Genomic DNA, 16,315 nt, shown 5'->3' on the forward strand with positions numbered 1-16,315 from the left:
ACCACTGGTGTTTCTAAAGTCTGGGAGGAAGTGCTTTGAACACAGAGCATTACTACCTGCATTCTTGGATTTCACCAGAGTGGCTCTGTAGCCTTCTTCAAACAACCGGCGTAATGCACCGCCAGTAACTTGTGAAACTAGGTCGAAGCAAAAAAATCAACTTCCCTGATCACTTCATTAGACCACTGCACTACCTTAGTAGCCAGTTCCTTGAACTGCAAATCTGACAGTTTTCATACTGTGCTTCGGATATTGTTGCTTCTATTGCTTCCACCTTCTCTGACAAAAATGCACTGAAGACCTTAATCCTTCATCTCAATAAAAACCTAAAGAACATAATTACCTAGCTAATATGGTAAAGCAAACCTAAACAAAGCAACAGTTAAATCAGTACCAAATAATGCTTTTAGTACGTACAGTCAAACCCACTTATAACAATATTAAAGTGCCATGGAAACATTGTTATAACAAATAATTGTTATAACAGGGTAAGGCCTCCCATGATTAGGCCTATAAAACCCCGGCCCTCAGTCACCAGCGGCTGTGAAGCAACTGGCCACAGCGACGGTCAGACCTGTGATGCAGCTGGAGCGGGACGGGGGGGTGCTAAGAATTTCTGGCTCCACTGGCAAGCCACCATTGAAAACTGACCCTGGCAACGTTTGATGCTAGAACCCTAGCTAGTGAGGCTAGTTTAGCAGTGCTGTTAGAGGAAATAGAGGATAGGAAATGGGATGTCATGGGGCTTAGTGAGGTTAGGAGGCCGAATGAGGCATATACTGTACTGCTGCCCGGAGAGGTGAGAACTAGGACTAGGTTTCCTTGTCAATAAGAATATAATATAGAGGAATTTTATAGCATTAATGAGAGGGCGGCAGGCATCGTAATTAATCTCAACAAGCGATATAAACTAAAGGTTCTACAGGCCTACGCACCTACATGTAGTCATGATGACCAGGCAGTTGAAAGCTTCTATGAGGATGTAGAATCGGCAATGCAGGAAGGAAAAACGCAGTACTATACTGTACTAATTGGCAACTTCAATGCCAAGGTAGGGAAAAAGCAGGCAGGAGACCAGGCAGTGGGTGACTATGGCATTGGTTCTAGGAATAGCAGGGGGAGTTACTAGTTGAGTTTGTAGAGCGCAATAACTGAAAGAAACTGAATTTTTCGGTTCGTCTTTCATCATCTGTAGTGATGCCTAGAACATTACTGTACAGAGATCACAATGTCACATTCGCCTACGACTGCTGAATAATTTATAAACGAATTTCTTTTCTCTCCTGTTTCAGTTTCAACAGCCGAGCAATGGCTGTAGCGTCACAGTCAAATCTAGATCACGCGAGGGATGTAAATACAGCAATATACAGTAGAATCTCGGTGATACGAAATTCAAAGGGAGACGAACATTTTCGTATCACCCGAAATTTCGTATCACCAAAAAACGAGCTAAATCCGTTTTCAAGCCTTCCAACAGGTACGAAATATTTATTTTCGTTGAAAGAAATCGCGTATATCCTTCTGCACCTTCTTTTCCGCGAGATGTGATAACAGAGAGTTTTGAAAACTGAAAAATTGGGCCGCTGTCTTCTCCCGCACAGACTCGGAGGTCACGACGCGCCGCAGAACATCGATGGCGTGCATCGTTTCTGCTGCCGTCGGCGGTGGGTCATCAACGCTTTGGTCGTCGTCATCTTCGTCACTGCATGGAATGCCAGGCTGTGATGACGCTTCCTCCGCAATATCTTCAACCGCGCGGAGACCACAGGTGGCGAGGTCGTCGTCCGCGGTGACGAAATCGTCGACGCAACAGTCGACGTCAAGTTGATTCCAGACATCAATGGGAATCGGGTCTGGCACTTGCGAGGCAGTAGCCACAGCGGATTTGAAAACCACGCACTTCGCGAAACAATTGGCGATGGTCGTAGGAACGACACGATCCCAGGCAATTGCAAGAAAATGCACAGCGTCCAGAAGAGTGATCTGGAGATTCGCGTCCTTCCTTTCAATCTTCACGAGGAGGCGGCGCACCAACAAAGCTTTGAAATGGTGCTTAACCTTCCTTATAATCCCAGCATCCAGTGGTTGCAGATGACTTGTTACGTTCAGGGGCAGGAACACCCCCTTAACACTCTGTAGTGTCATTTGTCTTGGATGGGCGGTGCACTGGTCCAGCAGCAAAACTATTTTTCTGTCGTGGCAAGACATCTTGCGGTCGAGGTACGTGACGAATTCCATAAACAAAGAAGACGTCATCCATGCTTTTTTGTTCGCCTTGTAGACGCAGGGCAATCAACCGGCTGCCTTAAAGCATTGGGGCTTTTGATATTTGCCAATGACTGTCAGCGGCATCTTTTCCGATCCGTCGGCGTTGCAACGCGCAAAACTGTGATACGTTGTTCGCTCTTTTGTCCGCCCCGGCAGGCATCGCCTTTAAAGCACAAACTTTTTTCGGGCTGGAGATTGTAAAACAGCCCTGCTTCATCTACATTAAAAACATCACGTGCCTCATATCCCGCTATGTAAGACGGCAGTGTGGTTGTCATCCAGTCTTCCACGGCGGAGGCGTCGACTTTTTTTCCTTCGCCACAAACGGTCTTGTGGGAAAGATTATGACGCACCTTGAACCGGTGAATCCATCCGGAGGCCTGAAAGTCACCAATTCCAAGTGTGAGTGCGATGTCCGCTGCCTTCTCACGAAGCACTTTTCCGTCGATGCTGACGCCGGCCGCCGTGACCTCTCTGAACCACGTTAGAAGAACCTCTTCCAACTTCACATGGTGGGCAGTTTTGGCTTCTTTAGAATTCATCGCGAAGTGCTGCACATTCTGCATAATTTGGTCGCGCTAACCAACGATCGTTGACAGCGGCAGGCCTAGCTCCTTGGCCATGTCAGTGCGCCTTTTCTTGGGCTCTTTGTCCACTTTATTTAAAATTTCCAATTTGTCTTTAAAGCTCAGCGCCTTTCTCTTCCGTGACATTGCAGTATGATGTACCTTTTCGCGCTGCCGAGATGATCACAAAACGACACGCTATCAACGCGGTGTCAGCCTCAACAAACAAGAAAACGAAGCAACGTGTAGCAACGTGTTGCCGCTGCAGCAGAGACTCCGGAAAGCGGAAGAGCGTGGCCTGTGGGGCGGCGGAGAAATGTGGAGAGGGCCGCAAGGCCGTGCGCACAACTAAAAAAAAAAAACAAAATGCGGGGGGAGGGGAGAGAAAGAGAGAGAGCGGGAGGGGGGGGGGCAAGATATCGCCGCCTTCCTTCGCCAACTTCGCTGCTGCTGCGGGTTGCCAAGCCGGTTTTTTCCCGCTCGCGCGCATGTGCGTGATCCGTGCTGTCAGTGCTGCGCCGCTGCGCACGCTTTTCTCGCTGTGCGTGTGTGCGTGGGCCTCGACCGGTCGTGATACCGAAGTTCGTATCTCCCGTCGTGAAAAGAAAAAGTGTTCGGAACATCCGATTTTTTGCCCACTGAACGCAATGCAATTCGGCCGGGGAATTATATGAATTCGTATCACACCGAATTTCGTATCAGCAGAGTTCGTATCACCGAGATTCTACTGTAATCATTGCTGTGTAATTTGAATTCACTACAATGATAAAGCCAGCCTGCCTCAAGAACAGGAATCCCTACAAGTGAAGAATCTGCGATTATATCCCTGTTTTTTCATTCCGCGCATCTGGACATGATTGTGAGCCATCTCTCGGCTACTGAAACCAAAAATGAGGAGAAATCAAAATTAAATTATGAATTATTTATTGTCACTGGCGAAAAGTGCGTGAAGATTGATTAACAGGAATAACTTACGCATCCTTAACAAGAAGAAAAATGCCACCAAAATTTGGTGTCTATAGTTCTTTAAGCTCCACCTTTAATGCACTGGCTTCTACGGCCAGCAATCTACTGGCTGCTCAGGCGGCTCGAAGAATGGGCTTTTTTTCAACATTTCATAGATGGCAGGCAGAGTCTTAACGGACAAACATGACCTCAATGGACAAGCCCTATCTCAACGGACAAACCAGAGTACACATTATGACAGTGCCTGCCATAATGTGTACTCTCATGATGTCCCACAGCCTGCCAACCAATCATTCCCTGGCGATGTCGTCTGCCAAATACCACCTGCCAGAGCTATGCCCATGATTTTTTGCTCACAACACCGACAATGCCATATTTTGCGCAGAATGAGAACTCCGATTCACACGAGGGATCGTTGGTCTGTGGGCCGCTCATCACATGTTCACACTTCACTGCAAACTGGTCAATGATCCAATGCTGTCAAGCGGACTCGGCGAACCAAAAAGGCAAGCGACACACTGGACAGACCAAAGTTGCTAGACTACATTTAGGCTATTAACAAGACCAGGAAACAGGAAAATGGAGAAGAAGAGCTTTTGTCCGCATTCACCTGTCATGCTTACGACCCCTCTGTCCAACTTCCCCTCTATGCACCCCTATCCCGAACAATCAACTAACTACAAGCCACCAGTACGAAGGTCCATCTCCTTGTATTGTCCTACAACTGCAGTTGCAAGCTGCGCACCTGCAGTGAGGGAGTCTAGGCCTGGGAAGAATGGGCTAGTTGCCACACCTAGTGCAAACAGATTCACGGCCCACTGCTAAAGCCCGCTGGAGAAAAGCCCTTTGACAATTCTCGCTTGTTAGGCAAACGGGCCAACAGCATGTCTCACATAGTAATGGCATGTGGACATGCAACACATGGCCCACAGACTGACGGTCCATCGCGTGAATCGGCCTTTAGCATTAAAAGCAACTGGGCCAATTAAGATTTTTTAAGAGGGAGGAAGTGTGACAGCATTCGAGTCCTTAGCTGCATTCGCTTTGTGTGTTTGTAACAGTTGCAGTGCTAAATTTGTCACCATGACGCCCGACATCCATTGGTGGTTAAGGTAGGACCGTCAAAAATTCAAAACATTGTGGTGGAATCTAGTCACCAAAGCTATAAGCACATCATCAGCAATGCAAACTACTGAACAGCCCCATAGATAGAAAGACTATAGATTATGGTAAAACATGACCAGCACCCCTGAATTAAAAAAAGAAACTCTGTGATCTTAACGACATCACTGATATTTTCATAAGGTGTCATCGAGTGGTGGACCACACTGATAATGGCAGTGCTTATCCATAAGGTAGCACTTCAGTTTGTTTTGTGCTATTTTCAGTGCCAAATTATAATTATAGATCTTTACTTTTTATATGCTTGAACGGTAAGTTTAAAAGCAAGACCCTTTAATTTCTGCCACAATCTCATCACGCATTTTGATCAGTGTTCAGTCCAAAGCTGAAGTGTCACTCTAATTTTTTTTCAGTCTCACCTGCAGATGCAAGAAGAGGCTCTCAGGCAGGCAGAAGCGCTGTGGGCAATAGCGGCAGCAGAAGGCACGCACATCCCGGTGCATCATGCGGTGGCGCAGAAACACACGCAGGTTTAGCGTGACATAGCCGCACCGGTGGCACACCGCCGGTCCACCGTTGATGTAACAGTCCGCGTCCTCCTCCTCCTCTTCCTCCTGTTTCACCTCCTCCTCAGGCTCTGGTACCACCAGACGCTCAATCCGGCTAATGGTTGGGCGGTGAACCCTCCCTGCCGGCGCCACGGTGGTGGCGGGCACATTCCATGCCTTCCAGTGGCCACTCAACGGTGGCTGCATGTCACTTGTCCACTTGATCCGGCGCAACTGCGGGCATTTACAGTGGAACCTCGAATTATCACGGGAATGGAACGTAGAGTAAAGAGATCGTATTATCCAAAACAAGCGACATAAAGGAGAATGAAAGATACTTGGTACAGGACTTATCTCTATTACCATGCTTTGAAAAACCTATCATTTTAGGCTGGGCTTACTGTTTCTCACTGTATAAAGCTAGCTTTTCTGGAACTCGTAGAAATGAGTCGCACTTTCATCGCTTAGCTCCACTCAGCACCCGCAAAAAAGCCGCAAAGAATGTCTAAAACTTAGTGCTCTGCCAACTTTGCCTAGAGCGCCACCCTCCCAGGAGATCCCACCAAAAGATAAACATGCAGAAATGTTATTTGGTGCTCGGCATCTTGGCATGATGCAAACTGCGAGAGTGAGGGTGTGAAACTAGACCACGGTGCAAGAATACTGAGGTGTTCACACTGCTCCTAGTGGAGCGTCTAGAGTATGTTCGGCCGCGGCGGGGCGCGCCTAACAGTTCAGTTGCAAGCCACTACGTGGCGCTGATTTCAGCAGGCCCAGTTCAGCAGTTCCGGCGGCTTGAGATTCTGCTGCCCAAGCTCGATTTTTGCGTTACTGGCATGACTGTAATCAAAACGCTAATAAAATTCATTGCTTGAAATTAAAATCAGTAGTGTGCCAGTCTTGAAACTTTGCTTACATGAAATTCTCTTGCATAAAGCAGTTAACGATATATTCACGGTCGAGCAGCACTCAAAGCCCATTCACGTTCTGCTTGCTCGCTCAATTCATGTTTCACTACACCTAATCACAAATTTAAGCATGATAATGTAAGTGGGGGGTCCTCGTGCCCCTTCCTTACGCTCACAATGGCAGAAAATTATTGAACAGGAAATTTTTTCATTTCACACTTATCGTTGCTTCTTCACTATATGAAAACTGTTCAAGTATTGTCTCACTGAGTGGGCTAATTTGCAAAATGCAGCACTCTATTATAGCATGGCAATTTACAACTCAAAATTGTGAAGAGGCTGTGTATTAGGTAAAACTTTCTCACGTAGGAAATGTGTCAGATGGGATGAAAGGACGCTTCAGATTTTAGACCCTAAGCCAACACAAAAGTCTGAGGAAACAATGCAAATTATCGTTGAACGGGCATAATTTACAATAACCTCCTTTCTGCTGGAGGCCAAATGGCTCATGAAGGACTCAAGTGTGCAGGGGTGAGCATGTAGTCAAGTATGCTTACCAAACTCACAAAGAGGTGAAATAATACAGTCGAACCCGGTTATATCGAACCCGGATATATCGAATTTTGGTTATATCGAACTCACGGAATATCCCTTTGAAAATCCCATGTAAAAGTATAGGAAAGCCGCGTCATATATCGAACTTAATTTCACCGGTCGTTCGATATATCGAACTCCGCACCACGCGCTGGAAAGTGTGCTTTCCCCAAAGACGATCGCATCACTCTTGGCCATTTGCCGCGTGCCGTTTTCAAGCCACGTGCGGAAGGAATGAGAGGGGACAGTTCGGCGAAGGCAGGTCCGGGCAGCACCGCGCCCATTCCCCAAAGGCGCGCGCATCTGCAGTTATCGTTTTCCACGCGCCAACACATGACGTTTCCAAGCCATGTGCGTGGGTGTGCCCATCCTTTTGCCAAGCTATCTCTCTCCTTCAGCACGCGCTACGCATGCGCCAAGCCAGCTCAGCCCGTTTTCGGACAGGCGTCAACGCTTTCTCCAGCGTGTGTTGCGAACCCTCTGCGCGCGCGGCGGCTGAGGTGGCTATGGTGCCTGCAGACGTTAAAAAACGGCAGCTCTCTCCCTCCCTCCCTCTTTCTTTTTTTTTTTTTTTGCGAGTCATCCTTTCTTATCGTTGTGCTGTTCGGACGTTAAGAAGCGGCAGTTTTTTTTTTTCTTTTTGCGGGAGTCGTTTATCCTTGCATGTATGAATCAACGAAAGCACGCGGTCAGCTGCTGCGATCCTGACGCCCGCCCCAAGCACGGCGTGATAAATCGAACCAGGCTTGTGCACTCAAGCCATCATGGGCACTCTGCCAAGTTCGCTCCCCGGCACCGCAGGAGCTATCAAAAGATAAACATGCCCGACGTTATCGCTGCGCAACATCTTGGCACGCTTCCAAGAAATGTGCGGTGGATGAGACGACCGAAACGGAGCGATGTGCACCATCGACATGCAAGCGAAAACGCTCGCGATTTCTGCCGCGCCAACACAGAAATCTTGTTTAGAGCTGCCGCGGTGGCTCGAGCAGCGAGAGGGACGCAGTTCCAACAAGTTTGAAAATTTTCGCTCTGTCGCTGCCGCTCGTCCCTGAGATCGCTGAATCGCCTGCATGTGAGCGAGCTGGCCTTAACGCTTTTTTTTTTTTTCAATTTCTACGTGCAAAAGTGCAGGGTGGGTTCATTATGCGAGTGGGTTGCTGACGCGACAAATACGGTATCGTTTTTTGGCATCGTAAGTGCCGTCACAAGCCAATTTTTGTATATCGAATTATCGATATATCGAACTATTTCGCAATCCCCTTCGAGTTCGATATATCCGGGTTCGACTGTATAAGAAAATCTCCACCTCAGAAGTTTATACTGTCATGTACTCCCACGAATACAAAAACAGAATGAAAAAATTCAAAACTTTATTGCATATCTGTGCCCAGTGCAAACAAAAAATGCAGTAACTGGGTGAAATGTTTACGGTATGCAGTGTCACTGCGACAATAAAAGTTTGGAAATAAGGTAGGAATTGCATCCGTAGAAAGCACAGGCCTCTTTTCCATGTCAAATAGCCCTCTTCTACTGAGCTCCACATAATGCACACGGGACATCGCACCCACCCACTGGAATATGCACATGGTCAGTGGGCATTAACATCCGGTCTACCCTAGGAATTGCACAGCGCCACTTCTCCAAGCGAATATTGTTGGACATGCTCCGCACAAGTCCGGTAGCCCGAATTGCAGTTCTGCATGAAACACTTTTGGAAGCACGTCTTAAAGAAAAAAACACCACTGCTACCATCGTCTGTGCAGCGCTCACCAGCGTGCGCTTCTCTGCTGACGATAGCCAAACACAAGATATTAATACACAATAAAAGAATATGTTTAAAACAGAACAGAAGTGCAGCTGCACACTCCGAAAAGTAGCAAAAACATGTGCGCAGGGCCACACTACACCGGACCGAGCCACCTAGCAATGGGCCCCGCTTTCGTAGCAACCTTTAAGTGACCGGTTGTGATGGCAACACTCCCTGAACATTTTGCGATTTTGTGGCCGCGAGTGGGCAGTGCTCTCACATGCGGCGGGAGAGAGAGTCAACACCTCAGTGTATTATTCTTACACTATGAACTAGAGCCACTAAGAAACTTTGAAAAAAAAAAAAAAAAAAAACTAGCAAATTCTCAACGACAAAAGTGATGATGATAAGTTCATTACATGAGCAAATGGTACTGCAATATTGACCATGAGCGTTACCATTACTAAAGCTACTGTGCTCAACCCCCCCAACCCCCACCTCCAATTAGTAGGCTAATTAGTAAGTACCGATCAGCTTGCCATTTAAAATTTGACTTGAGGAGCAAAATGTAAACTGGACAGTTGTAGATCACCTTGAGAAATGCCTCGCTAGAGTTTTCGGAACAAGATACCTTTTACCAGGGTTTTCCCAAGAAGAGGTGGAGACACCAAATTTTAGGTTGTGTCATTCTTTGCTTCAAATATTGAGTATTACTGACCATCTATTAATAATAAGGGTGTGTTTGTACTGAAATTTTCAAACATGAATAAGAGAAAAAAACGCCATTGAATCTTAAACATCTGCCTGAGAAAAAAAAAAAGAAATAGTAAACAATGTTTGCCTCGCATATATCAGAATCTACATGGCATTTGCAAACAAAATTAAAGTATAACTTCACAGAAGTGCATATAGTACTGAAAAATCCAGTGTAAATACAGTATTAATTTTACACAGGGTTCCATATACCAGTTTGTTGTACAGGAAGCATTTGCATGAAACAGGCTGGAGCTGTCATATCGCTGTTGAATACAGTAAACAAGCAGAGTGGTCCTCAGCATCGACTGAGTCAGGAAACCTTTGTGCACTCGTGGAAATTGTGGAGGACCCCTTGAGAGTGAGACTGCTGCCGCTGTTCTCGGAGCAGTTGCGGAATTGAGATTGTGTCAAGGCTAAGCTGCCCTCTAAATAACGTGGAGCTGATAAGCCAGTAAGCCACACCCTGCAAACGACATGGAGAAGAAGCAATGCATCGGCACCAGTATGCATGTGCATGCCGTCAGAAGGGATTATACTCCTCTCAACACAGCACCGCTCACTCGTCAACATCTTAGATGCTATGCACTGCAGCCCCATCCAGAAGTGCAGCCAGAGATCGAGTATCACTGATGCCAACATCAACAAACACTATCGTGGCTTCGCCGTCGGCGTTGTCCCTTGCAACCACATCCATAAATAAATAAATAAAATAAACAAATAAATCCTGCCTCCACTGGGAATTGAACCTCCATCCCTTGGATCCCCAGCCAAGTGCTTCACCAACTGCGCCACGCCTGGGATCGTGAAACGCACATCATAATTCTCTCCGTCTATCGTGAGGATGATAGTAGCGATGACAATGATGCTGCATTTAGTTGATAATGAGAATGAGAGCAAACGTGATGCACAGTGTGCACCAGCGACGCTTGGGCTTTCGCATTTTTGCAGTGTAGATACCACAGCACTCTCGGAATTTTAGAGCGCAGCTTTTTGATGACCGTTCCTGTGTTTCGAGTCGTCGCCGTTGTCCCTCGTAACCAGTCAGCGCGGAGAAAAGGAGAAGGGTACATTTCGCACTGCGCATGCGCACGCCCCCGCAGCGGGCTGACCAAGTGGAGCAGGAAAGCGTCTGTTGGCATCGCATGCTCCAGGCATAAAAGTGGATTCTGCCTAGAATGCAGTGAACTTTAATGCATTCAACAGAACGCTGGTTGTGTTCAAAGCAATGTTTGGTAGCCCGCACCGCTCGAGCCAAAACACATAGCCGCTACCGTTTGCCACTGCGAACCGCCTGCCCATATAAATAGTTTCTTCTCTGTCAGTTCTTTCTGAGGCATGAGCAAGGCAACCGATGAAAGTCCTTTGTCTATCACAAAACGATCAAAATGGTTACTTGCAATTTTTCTCAACTCTTTTCAGATTTTGAGCTATGTGAATGAAACAAACTGCTGCGTGCCACTTTTTCGTCCAGGTGAGAGTGAATTTTGAATTTTTATTTTCATTATAAAGGTACAGCTCCCATAAAAACAAAACATGGACCGATCACACCTCGCTTTTCCTTTATATTACTTGATAATTTAGTATACTGTGTTCACCATCACAAGAATTTACTGTATTATTGACTGCAAACAACAGTGTGCTGTTTAGGAGCTCTTTATGGCTCCAGCAATCTTCACTTGCAGTAGTTCCCGCACTCCGATAATGCCTAAACATCTTCCAATAATTTTCCACCTCGGAGGAAACAGCTCCCACCCTCCTCCCTTCCCTTATGGCGGTGCAGTATCTGTCACAAGTGTGACAGATACTGCACCTTTCCCATCCTGTGAACCAATTATATATATAAACAGCTGCCCCTGTAAGGTATGTGGCAACAAGAAGGGAGCCCACTGCACATGGGAACTGCTGTGCTGTTTTCATGGCAACTACAGCTGAACCTCTATATAACAAACTCCTATTTGAAGCCGAAAATTTTGTTAAATTGCGAATTTCGTTACATCGAGGTTCCCATGTTTTCGCTGTTCAAATGAAGAGGTTCGAGGAACGCTGCAAGCAGATTGGAAATTGTAAATTACCAATAGACCAATCCCACCAACCGATCTGCGCATGTGCCGGTTTTCCGGGAGTTCTCCGCCACCATGTTAGTTATAGTCAGCTGGTCAGCGTGCGCACATGCCACTGCATTTCTGGAATCACCGCTCCACACAAACTCATCGCACATTTCTCAGACCACTGCTGAGAAACATTCGTCAAGTCATTTTATAAAATTGCACTGACTGTTACATGCAAGGAAAACGTTCTAACTGTCCCTTTGTTCTTTTAAGCAATGGCAATACTCTTCGTTTGGTCGAAAAGGCGTCGACACCGCACGTCCAAAATAATCCGGGCCTGAGTGATATCATATCAAGGCGATTTGTGGTTCTAGTGATTGATAACTGATTGATGTGTGATAGGCAATGATGAGTAAAGAATTAATTGTAATTAACTTACTAATTGACAAATTAGGAAAATGAGAAACGAACAAAGAAGTTTGAGGAAAAAGGCTTCACAGGTGTCAAAATTATCAGAATGAAAAGCCAATGGTATGTGAAGCTCATTAGGAAAATTCAGAGCATTTAACTGATGAAATAATTTAAGTAATTGAAAAATGAAAAATTGGAGAGAGGAGGTTCAGAGGTGTCAAAATGCTCAGAATGGTGGCTGGCTGATGGAAATATTTATTCAGAGATAAGGGAGGGTGATGTGCTCAGAATGAAAAGGCAATGCTTGATTATTCTAATTAGAAAAATATAGAGTGTGCAATTGTTCTATTATTTATTGAAAGCATTGAAAAAAAATTGGAGAAATTGAAGAAAGGGCTTCGAAGGCTTTCAAATGCTGAGAATGAAAAGCCAATGTTTCATGTTGCTGATAAAGGAAAGTTAGAGTGCAATTGATCAATTAATTGAAACATTTGGAAAAATAAAAAATTCCAAAAATGGGGCTTCAAAGATTTCAGATTGCTCAGAATGAAAAGTCAATGCTTACTGATGCTAATTAAGAAATTTAGTGTGTAATTGATGAATCAATTACTGAAATAATCGAAAAAATAAAAATGGTAAAGGAGGGCTTAAAGGTGTCAGAATGCTGAGAATCAAAAGTCAATGCTTGATTATGCTAATAAAGGGAAGTCACTACGTGTAATTGATCAATTAATGAAATAACCGAATTGAAAAAAAAATGAAAAAAAAAAGTGACAAGAGGGTTCAAATGTCTCAAACTGCTGCGAATGAAAAATCAATGCATCAAAAGGCTAAGGAAGAAAATTGAGAGTGTGTGTTATCAATTTATTGTTTCCAATAATTAAAAAAATTTAAATATGTTTTCAAAAGTATTGAACCGCTGAGAATGGAAAACCAATGTTTGCTGATGCTAAGTATTATGTATAAAAAGAAATAAAAATCAAAACACAAAAATAACCATAAAATAGAAAGCGAAAAGCATACCTGTGTGCGAAACGCTATCAAGTTATAACCGTAGCGGCAGAGCTGAAGTGATCCCTTAATTTTGTTTCTGTTGTTACCGAGTAATTACGCGGTGATGTCCTATATTTGAGCCATGTATGAATACTTTCATGGAGAACAATTTTTTGGAGGTTTTATTTTAGCATGCGCATGTTTTCGGTGCGTGTTATTATTTTAGCTTAATTCTGGACGTCATTGGGATGCAATGGAGGATGGCGAAAATTTTTAATTGTGGCGTCAGTCCTTTGTGTTTTAATTGTCATCTGGATTTGGCACAAAGCCGATATTTCATAGCAGACCTTGGCAACAGTGATATCCACTGACTTTTGATAGATTAGGTGATAAATTTTATTTGTGTGTTGAACAGTGATGTTTCAGAAATACAGCTGACCCCGAGGATTTGTGAAAGTTTACCTGATCTCAGGCCAGAAAGTCCTGGGTAAGTTGTTGCAAAGTGTCCCGTGGAGCACATTACGGCGATAAAAAATTAGTCTTTATGCACCGTCATGATAATAAGGTTATTTATTTGATCACTTTTACACTCCAAATTTTCTTAATCAGCGTCATCATGCATTGGCTTTTTATTCCGAGCATTTTTACACTTACTAACACCCTTTTCCATATTTTTTCTTTTATTTCAATTAACTAGTTGTCACAATATTGAAGTTAATTAATTGATCAACTAAACGCTACAAATTTTTTTAATTGGCATCATCAAGCACTGGATTTTATTCCTGGCATTTTTGTATCTACAGAGCGCCTTTTCATATTTTTTATTTTATTTCAATTACTAATTGATCATTATACTTTGTAAATATTTTTAGATAGCATCAGCAAGCATTGCTTTTCATCCTGAGCATATTGACACCTTTGAACCTCCAACAAAGCAAAGCACAAAAACCACAAAGGACGAGGAGGGGACAGGACAAATGCTTGTCCTGTCCCCTCCTCGTTCTTTGTGGTTTTTGTGCTTTGCTTTGTTGACGATTAACCAACACGCCAAAACATTTCCCCTTTGAACCCCCTTTTTCAAATTTTTTCTACCCCAATTAACCAATTATTTACGATTTTATTAACTCGTCATCGCCTATCACACACCAATCAACGATCAAACACTATAACGAAACATCACTATAATACAATTTTTTGCACAGCCCCCGAATATTTTCGACACGCGCCGTTGACTACTGCTACTATTATGACAACGACGGTGCCGACGGCTTTTCGTTCGAACGAGCGGAGCAAGCTACACCTAAAACCGGAGTCGCTTTTCCCTTGTGCTATTGTTATGCATCCAGGAATGTAACAAGCGAATTTTCCCAATGCACTTGGGCATACACACGAGCTAAATACCGTTCGGAAATGCGGCGCACAGGCACTCCAGGCTGGCGGAGCAGCTGAATGACTACATCTATCAGCATGCACCGCGGCAGCGCCGGCGTCGTGAAACTGGCCGGTGGGATCGGTCTATTCATGATATAAGCAAGAACCTCCAGCAATAATAGCACAAACAAGGGCAGGGATGTTATTTCATATGTCAGGAGTATAATGAGTGATAACTAATGGATGTGAACGCATTATTTTTCTACATCAATCATCATCAATATCAGCCTGATTATACCCACTGCAGGGCGAAGGCCTCTCCCATATTTCTCCACTTAACCCGGTTCTGTGCTAGCTGCATCCACTTGACCCCTGCGAACTTCTTAATCTCATCCGCCCACCTAACTTTCTGCCGCCCCCTGTTACGCTTTCCTTCCCTTGGAATCCAGTTTGTTACCCTCATCGACCATCGGTTATCCTCTCTTCGCACTACATGTCCTGCCCATGTCCATTTCTTCTTCTTAATTTCTACTAGAATGTCGGTAACTTGAGTTATTTATCTGACCCACTCTGCACGCTTTCTATCTCTTAATGTTACCCCTACCATTTTTCGTTCCATAGCCCTCTGGGTTGTCCTCAACTTAAGTAGAACTCTCTTGGTTAGCCTCCACGTTTCAGCCCCATAGGTGAGTACAGGCAAGATGCAACTGTTGTATACTTTCCTCTTGAGCGATACCGGTAAGCTGCTAGTCATAATCTGCGAGCGCTTGCCAAATGCACTCCATCCCAATCGTATTCTTCTTGTTATTTCCTTTTCGTGGTCCGGGTCTGCGGTTACTACCTGTCCTAAGTAGACATATTCGCCTACTACTTCCAGTATTTCGCTACCTAATGTAAACTGCTGTTCCTTCCCGAGGCTGTTGAACATTACCTTAGTCTTCTGCATATTGATTTTCAAGCCTACCTTTCTACTTTTCCTGTCTAGGTCATCAATCATTATTTGCAGTTCATCCCCCGAGTTGCTTAGCAAGGCAATGTCATCAGCAAATCGCAGATTACTGAGGTATTCTCCATCTACCCTTATCCCTAACTGCTCCCATTCCAAGTCTCTGAATACTTCCTCTAAACAAGCTGTGAATAGTACTGGGGAGATTGTGTCTCCTTGCCTAACACCTCTCTTTATGGGAATTTTGTTACTTTCTTTATGCAGAACTATGGTTGCTGTGCAGCCGCTATATATATCTTCCAGCACTTTCACGTATGGCTCGTCTACCCCCTGATTTCGCAATGCCTGCATCACCGCCGAGGTTTCAACTGAGTCAAATGCTTTTTCGTAATCAATGAATGCTATGTATAAGGGCTGGTTATATTCCGAGCATTTTTCTATCACCTGATTGATGGTATGGATATAATCGATAGTAGAGTACCGTTTCCGAAACCCTGCTTGATCCTTTGCTTGATTGCAGTCTAAGGTTGTCCTGATTCTATTAGCGATTACCTTAGTAAATACCTTATATGTAACAGACAGTAAGCAGATTGGTCTGTAATTTTTAAGGTCCTTAGAGTCCCCTTTCTTGTGAATGAGGATAATGTTTGCATTCTTCCATGGTTCCGGTACCGTCGATGACACCAGGCACTGCGTATACAGGGTAGCCAGGTTTTCTAGCACGATATCCCCCCCGTCCTTCAGCAAATCTGTAGTTATCTGATCCTCTCCAGCTGATTTCCCCCTTTTCATAGTTTCTAGTGCTTTCTTGACCTCGTCCTTCGTCACTGGTGGAACGTCTGACTGTTTTTCCCTACCGCCAATCTCATTACGGTCCTGACTACTTTGGCTACTGTAGAGATCTGTATAGAACTCCTCGGCTACTTTGACTATCTTTTCCATATTAGTGATGTCGTTGCCCGCCTTGTCCCTTATCGCATACATCTGGTTTTTGCCTATGCCCAATTTCTTCTTTACCGCTTTAAGGCTTCCCCCGTTCTTTACAGCATGCTCAATTTTCTCCATGTT

General features: G+C 44.7%; 1 protein-coding gene across 2 annotated transcripts in view; it reads right to left on the minus strand.

The window, feature by feature from the left end:
• LOC146171894 (uncharacterized) overlaps nucleotides 1–16,315 on the minus strand; it is an 86,742-nt gene that overhangs the window by 6,656 nt on the left and 63,771 nt on the right. For both annotated transcript variants that reach the window (XM_084586258.1, XM_084586259.1), the window contains one exon: nucleotides 5,342–5,704. In XM_084586258.1, coding sequence (XP_084442384.1) covers nucleotides 5,342–5,704 — 363 coding nt within the window. The remainder of the gene's footprint in view (nucleotides 1–5,341; nucleotides 5,705–16,315) is intronic.

The sequence above is a fragment of the Amblyomma maculatum genome, unplaced genomic scaffold (genome assembly GCF_055883805.1).
Source record: "Amblyomma maculatum isolate TAMU_Amacu unplaced genomic scaffold, ASM5588380v1 scaffold_16, whole genome shotgun sequence".
NCBI lineage: Eukaryota > Metazoa > Arthropoda > Arachnida > Ixodida > Ixodidae > Amblyomma > Amblyomma maculatum.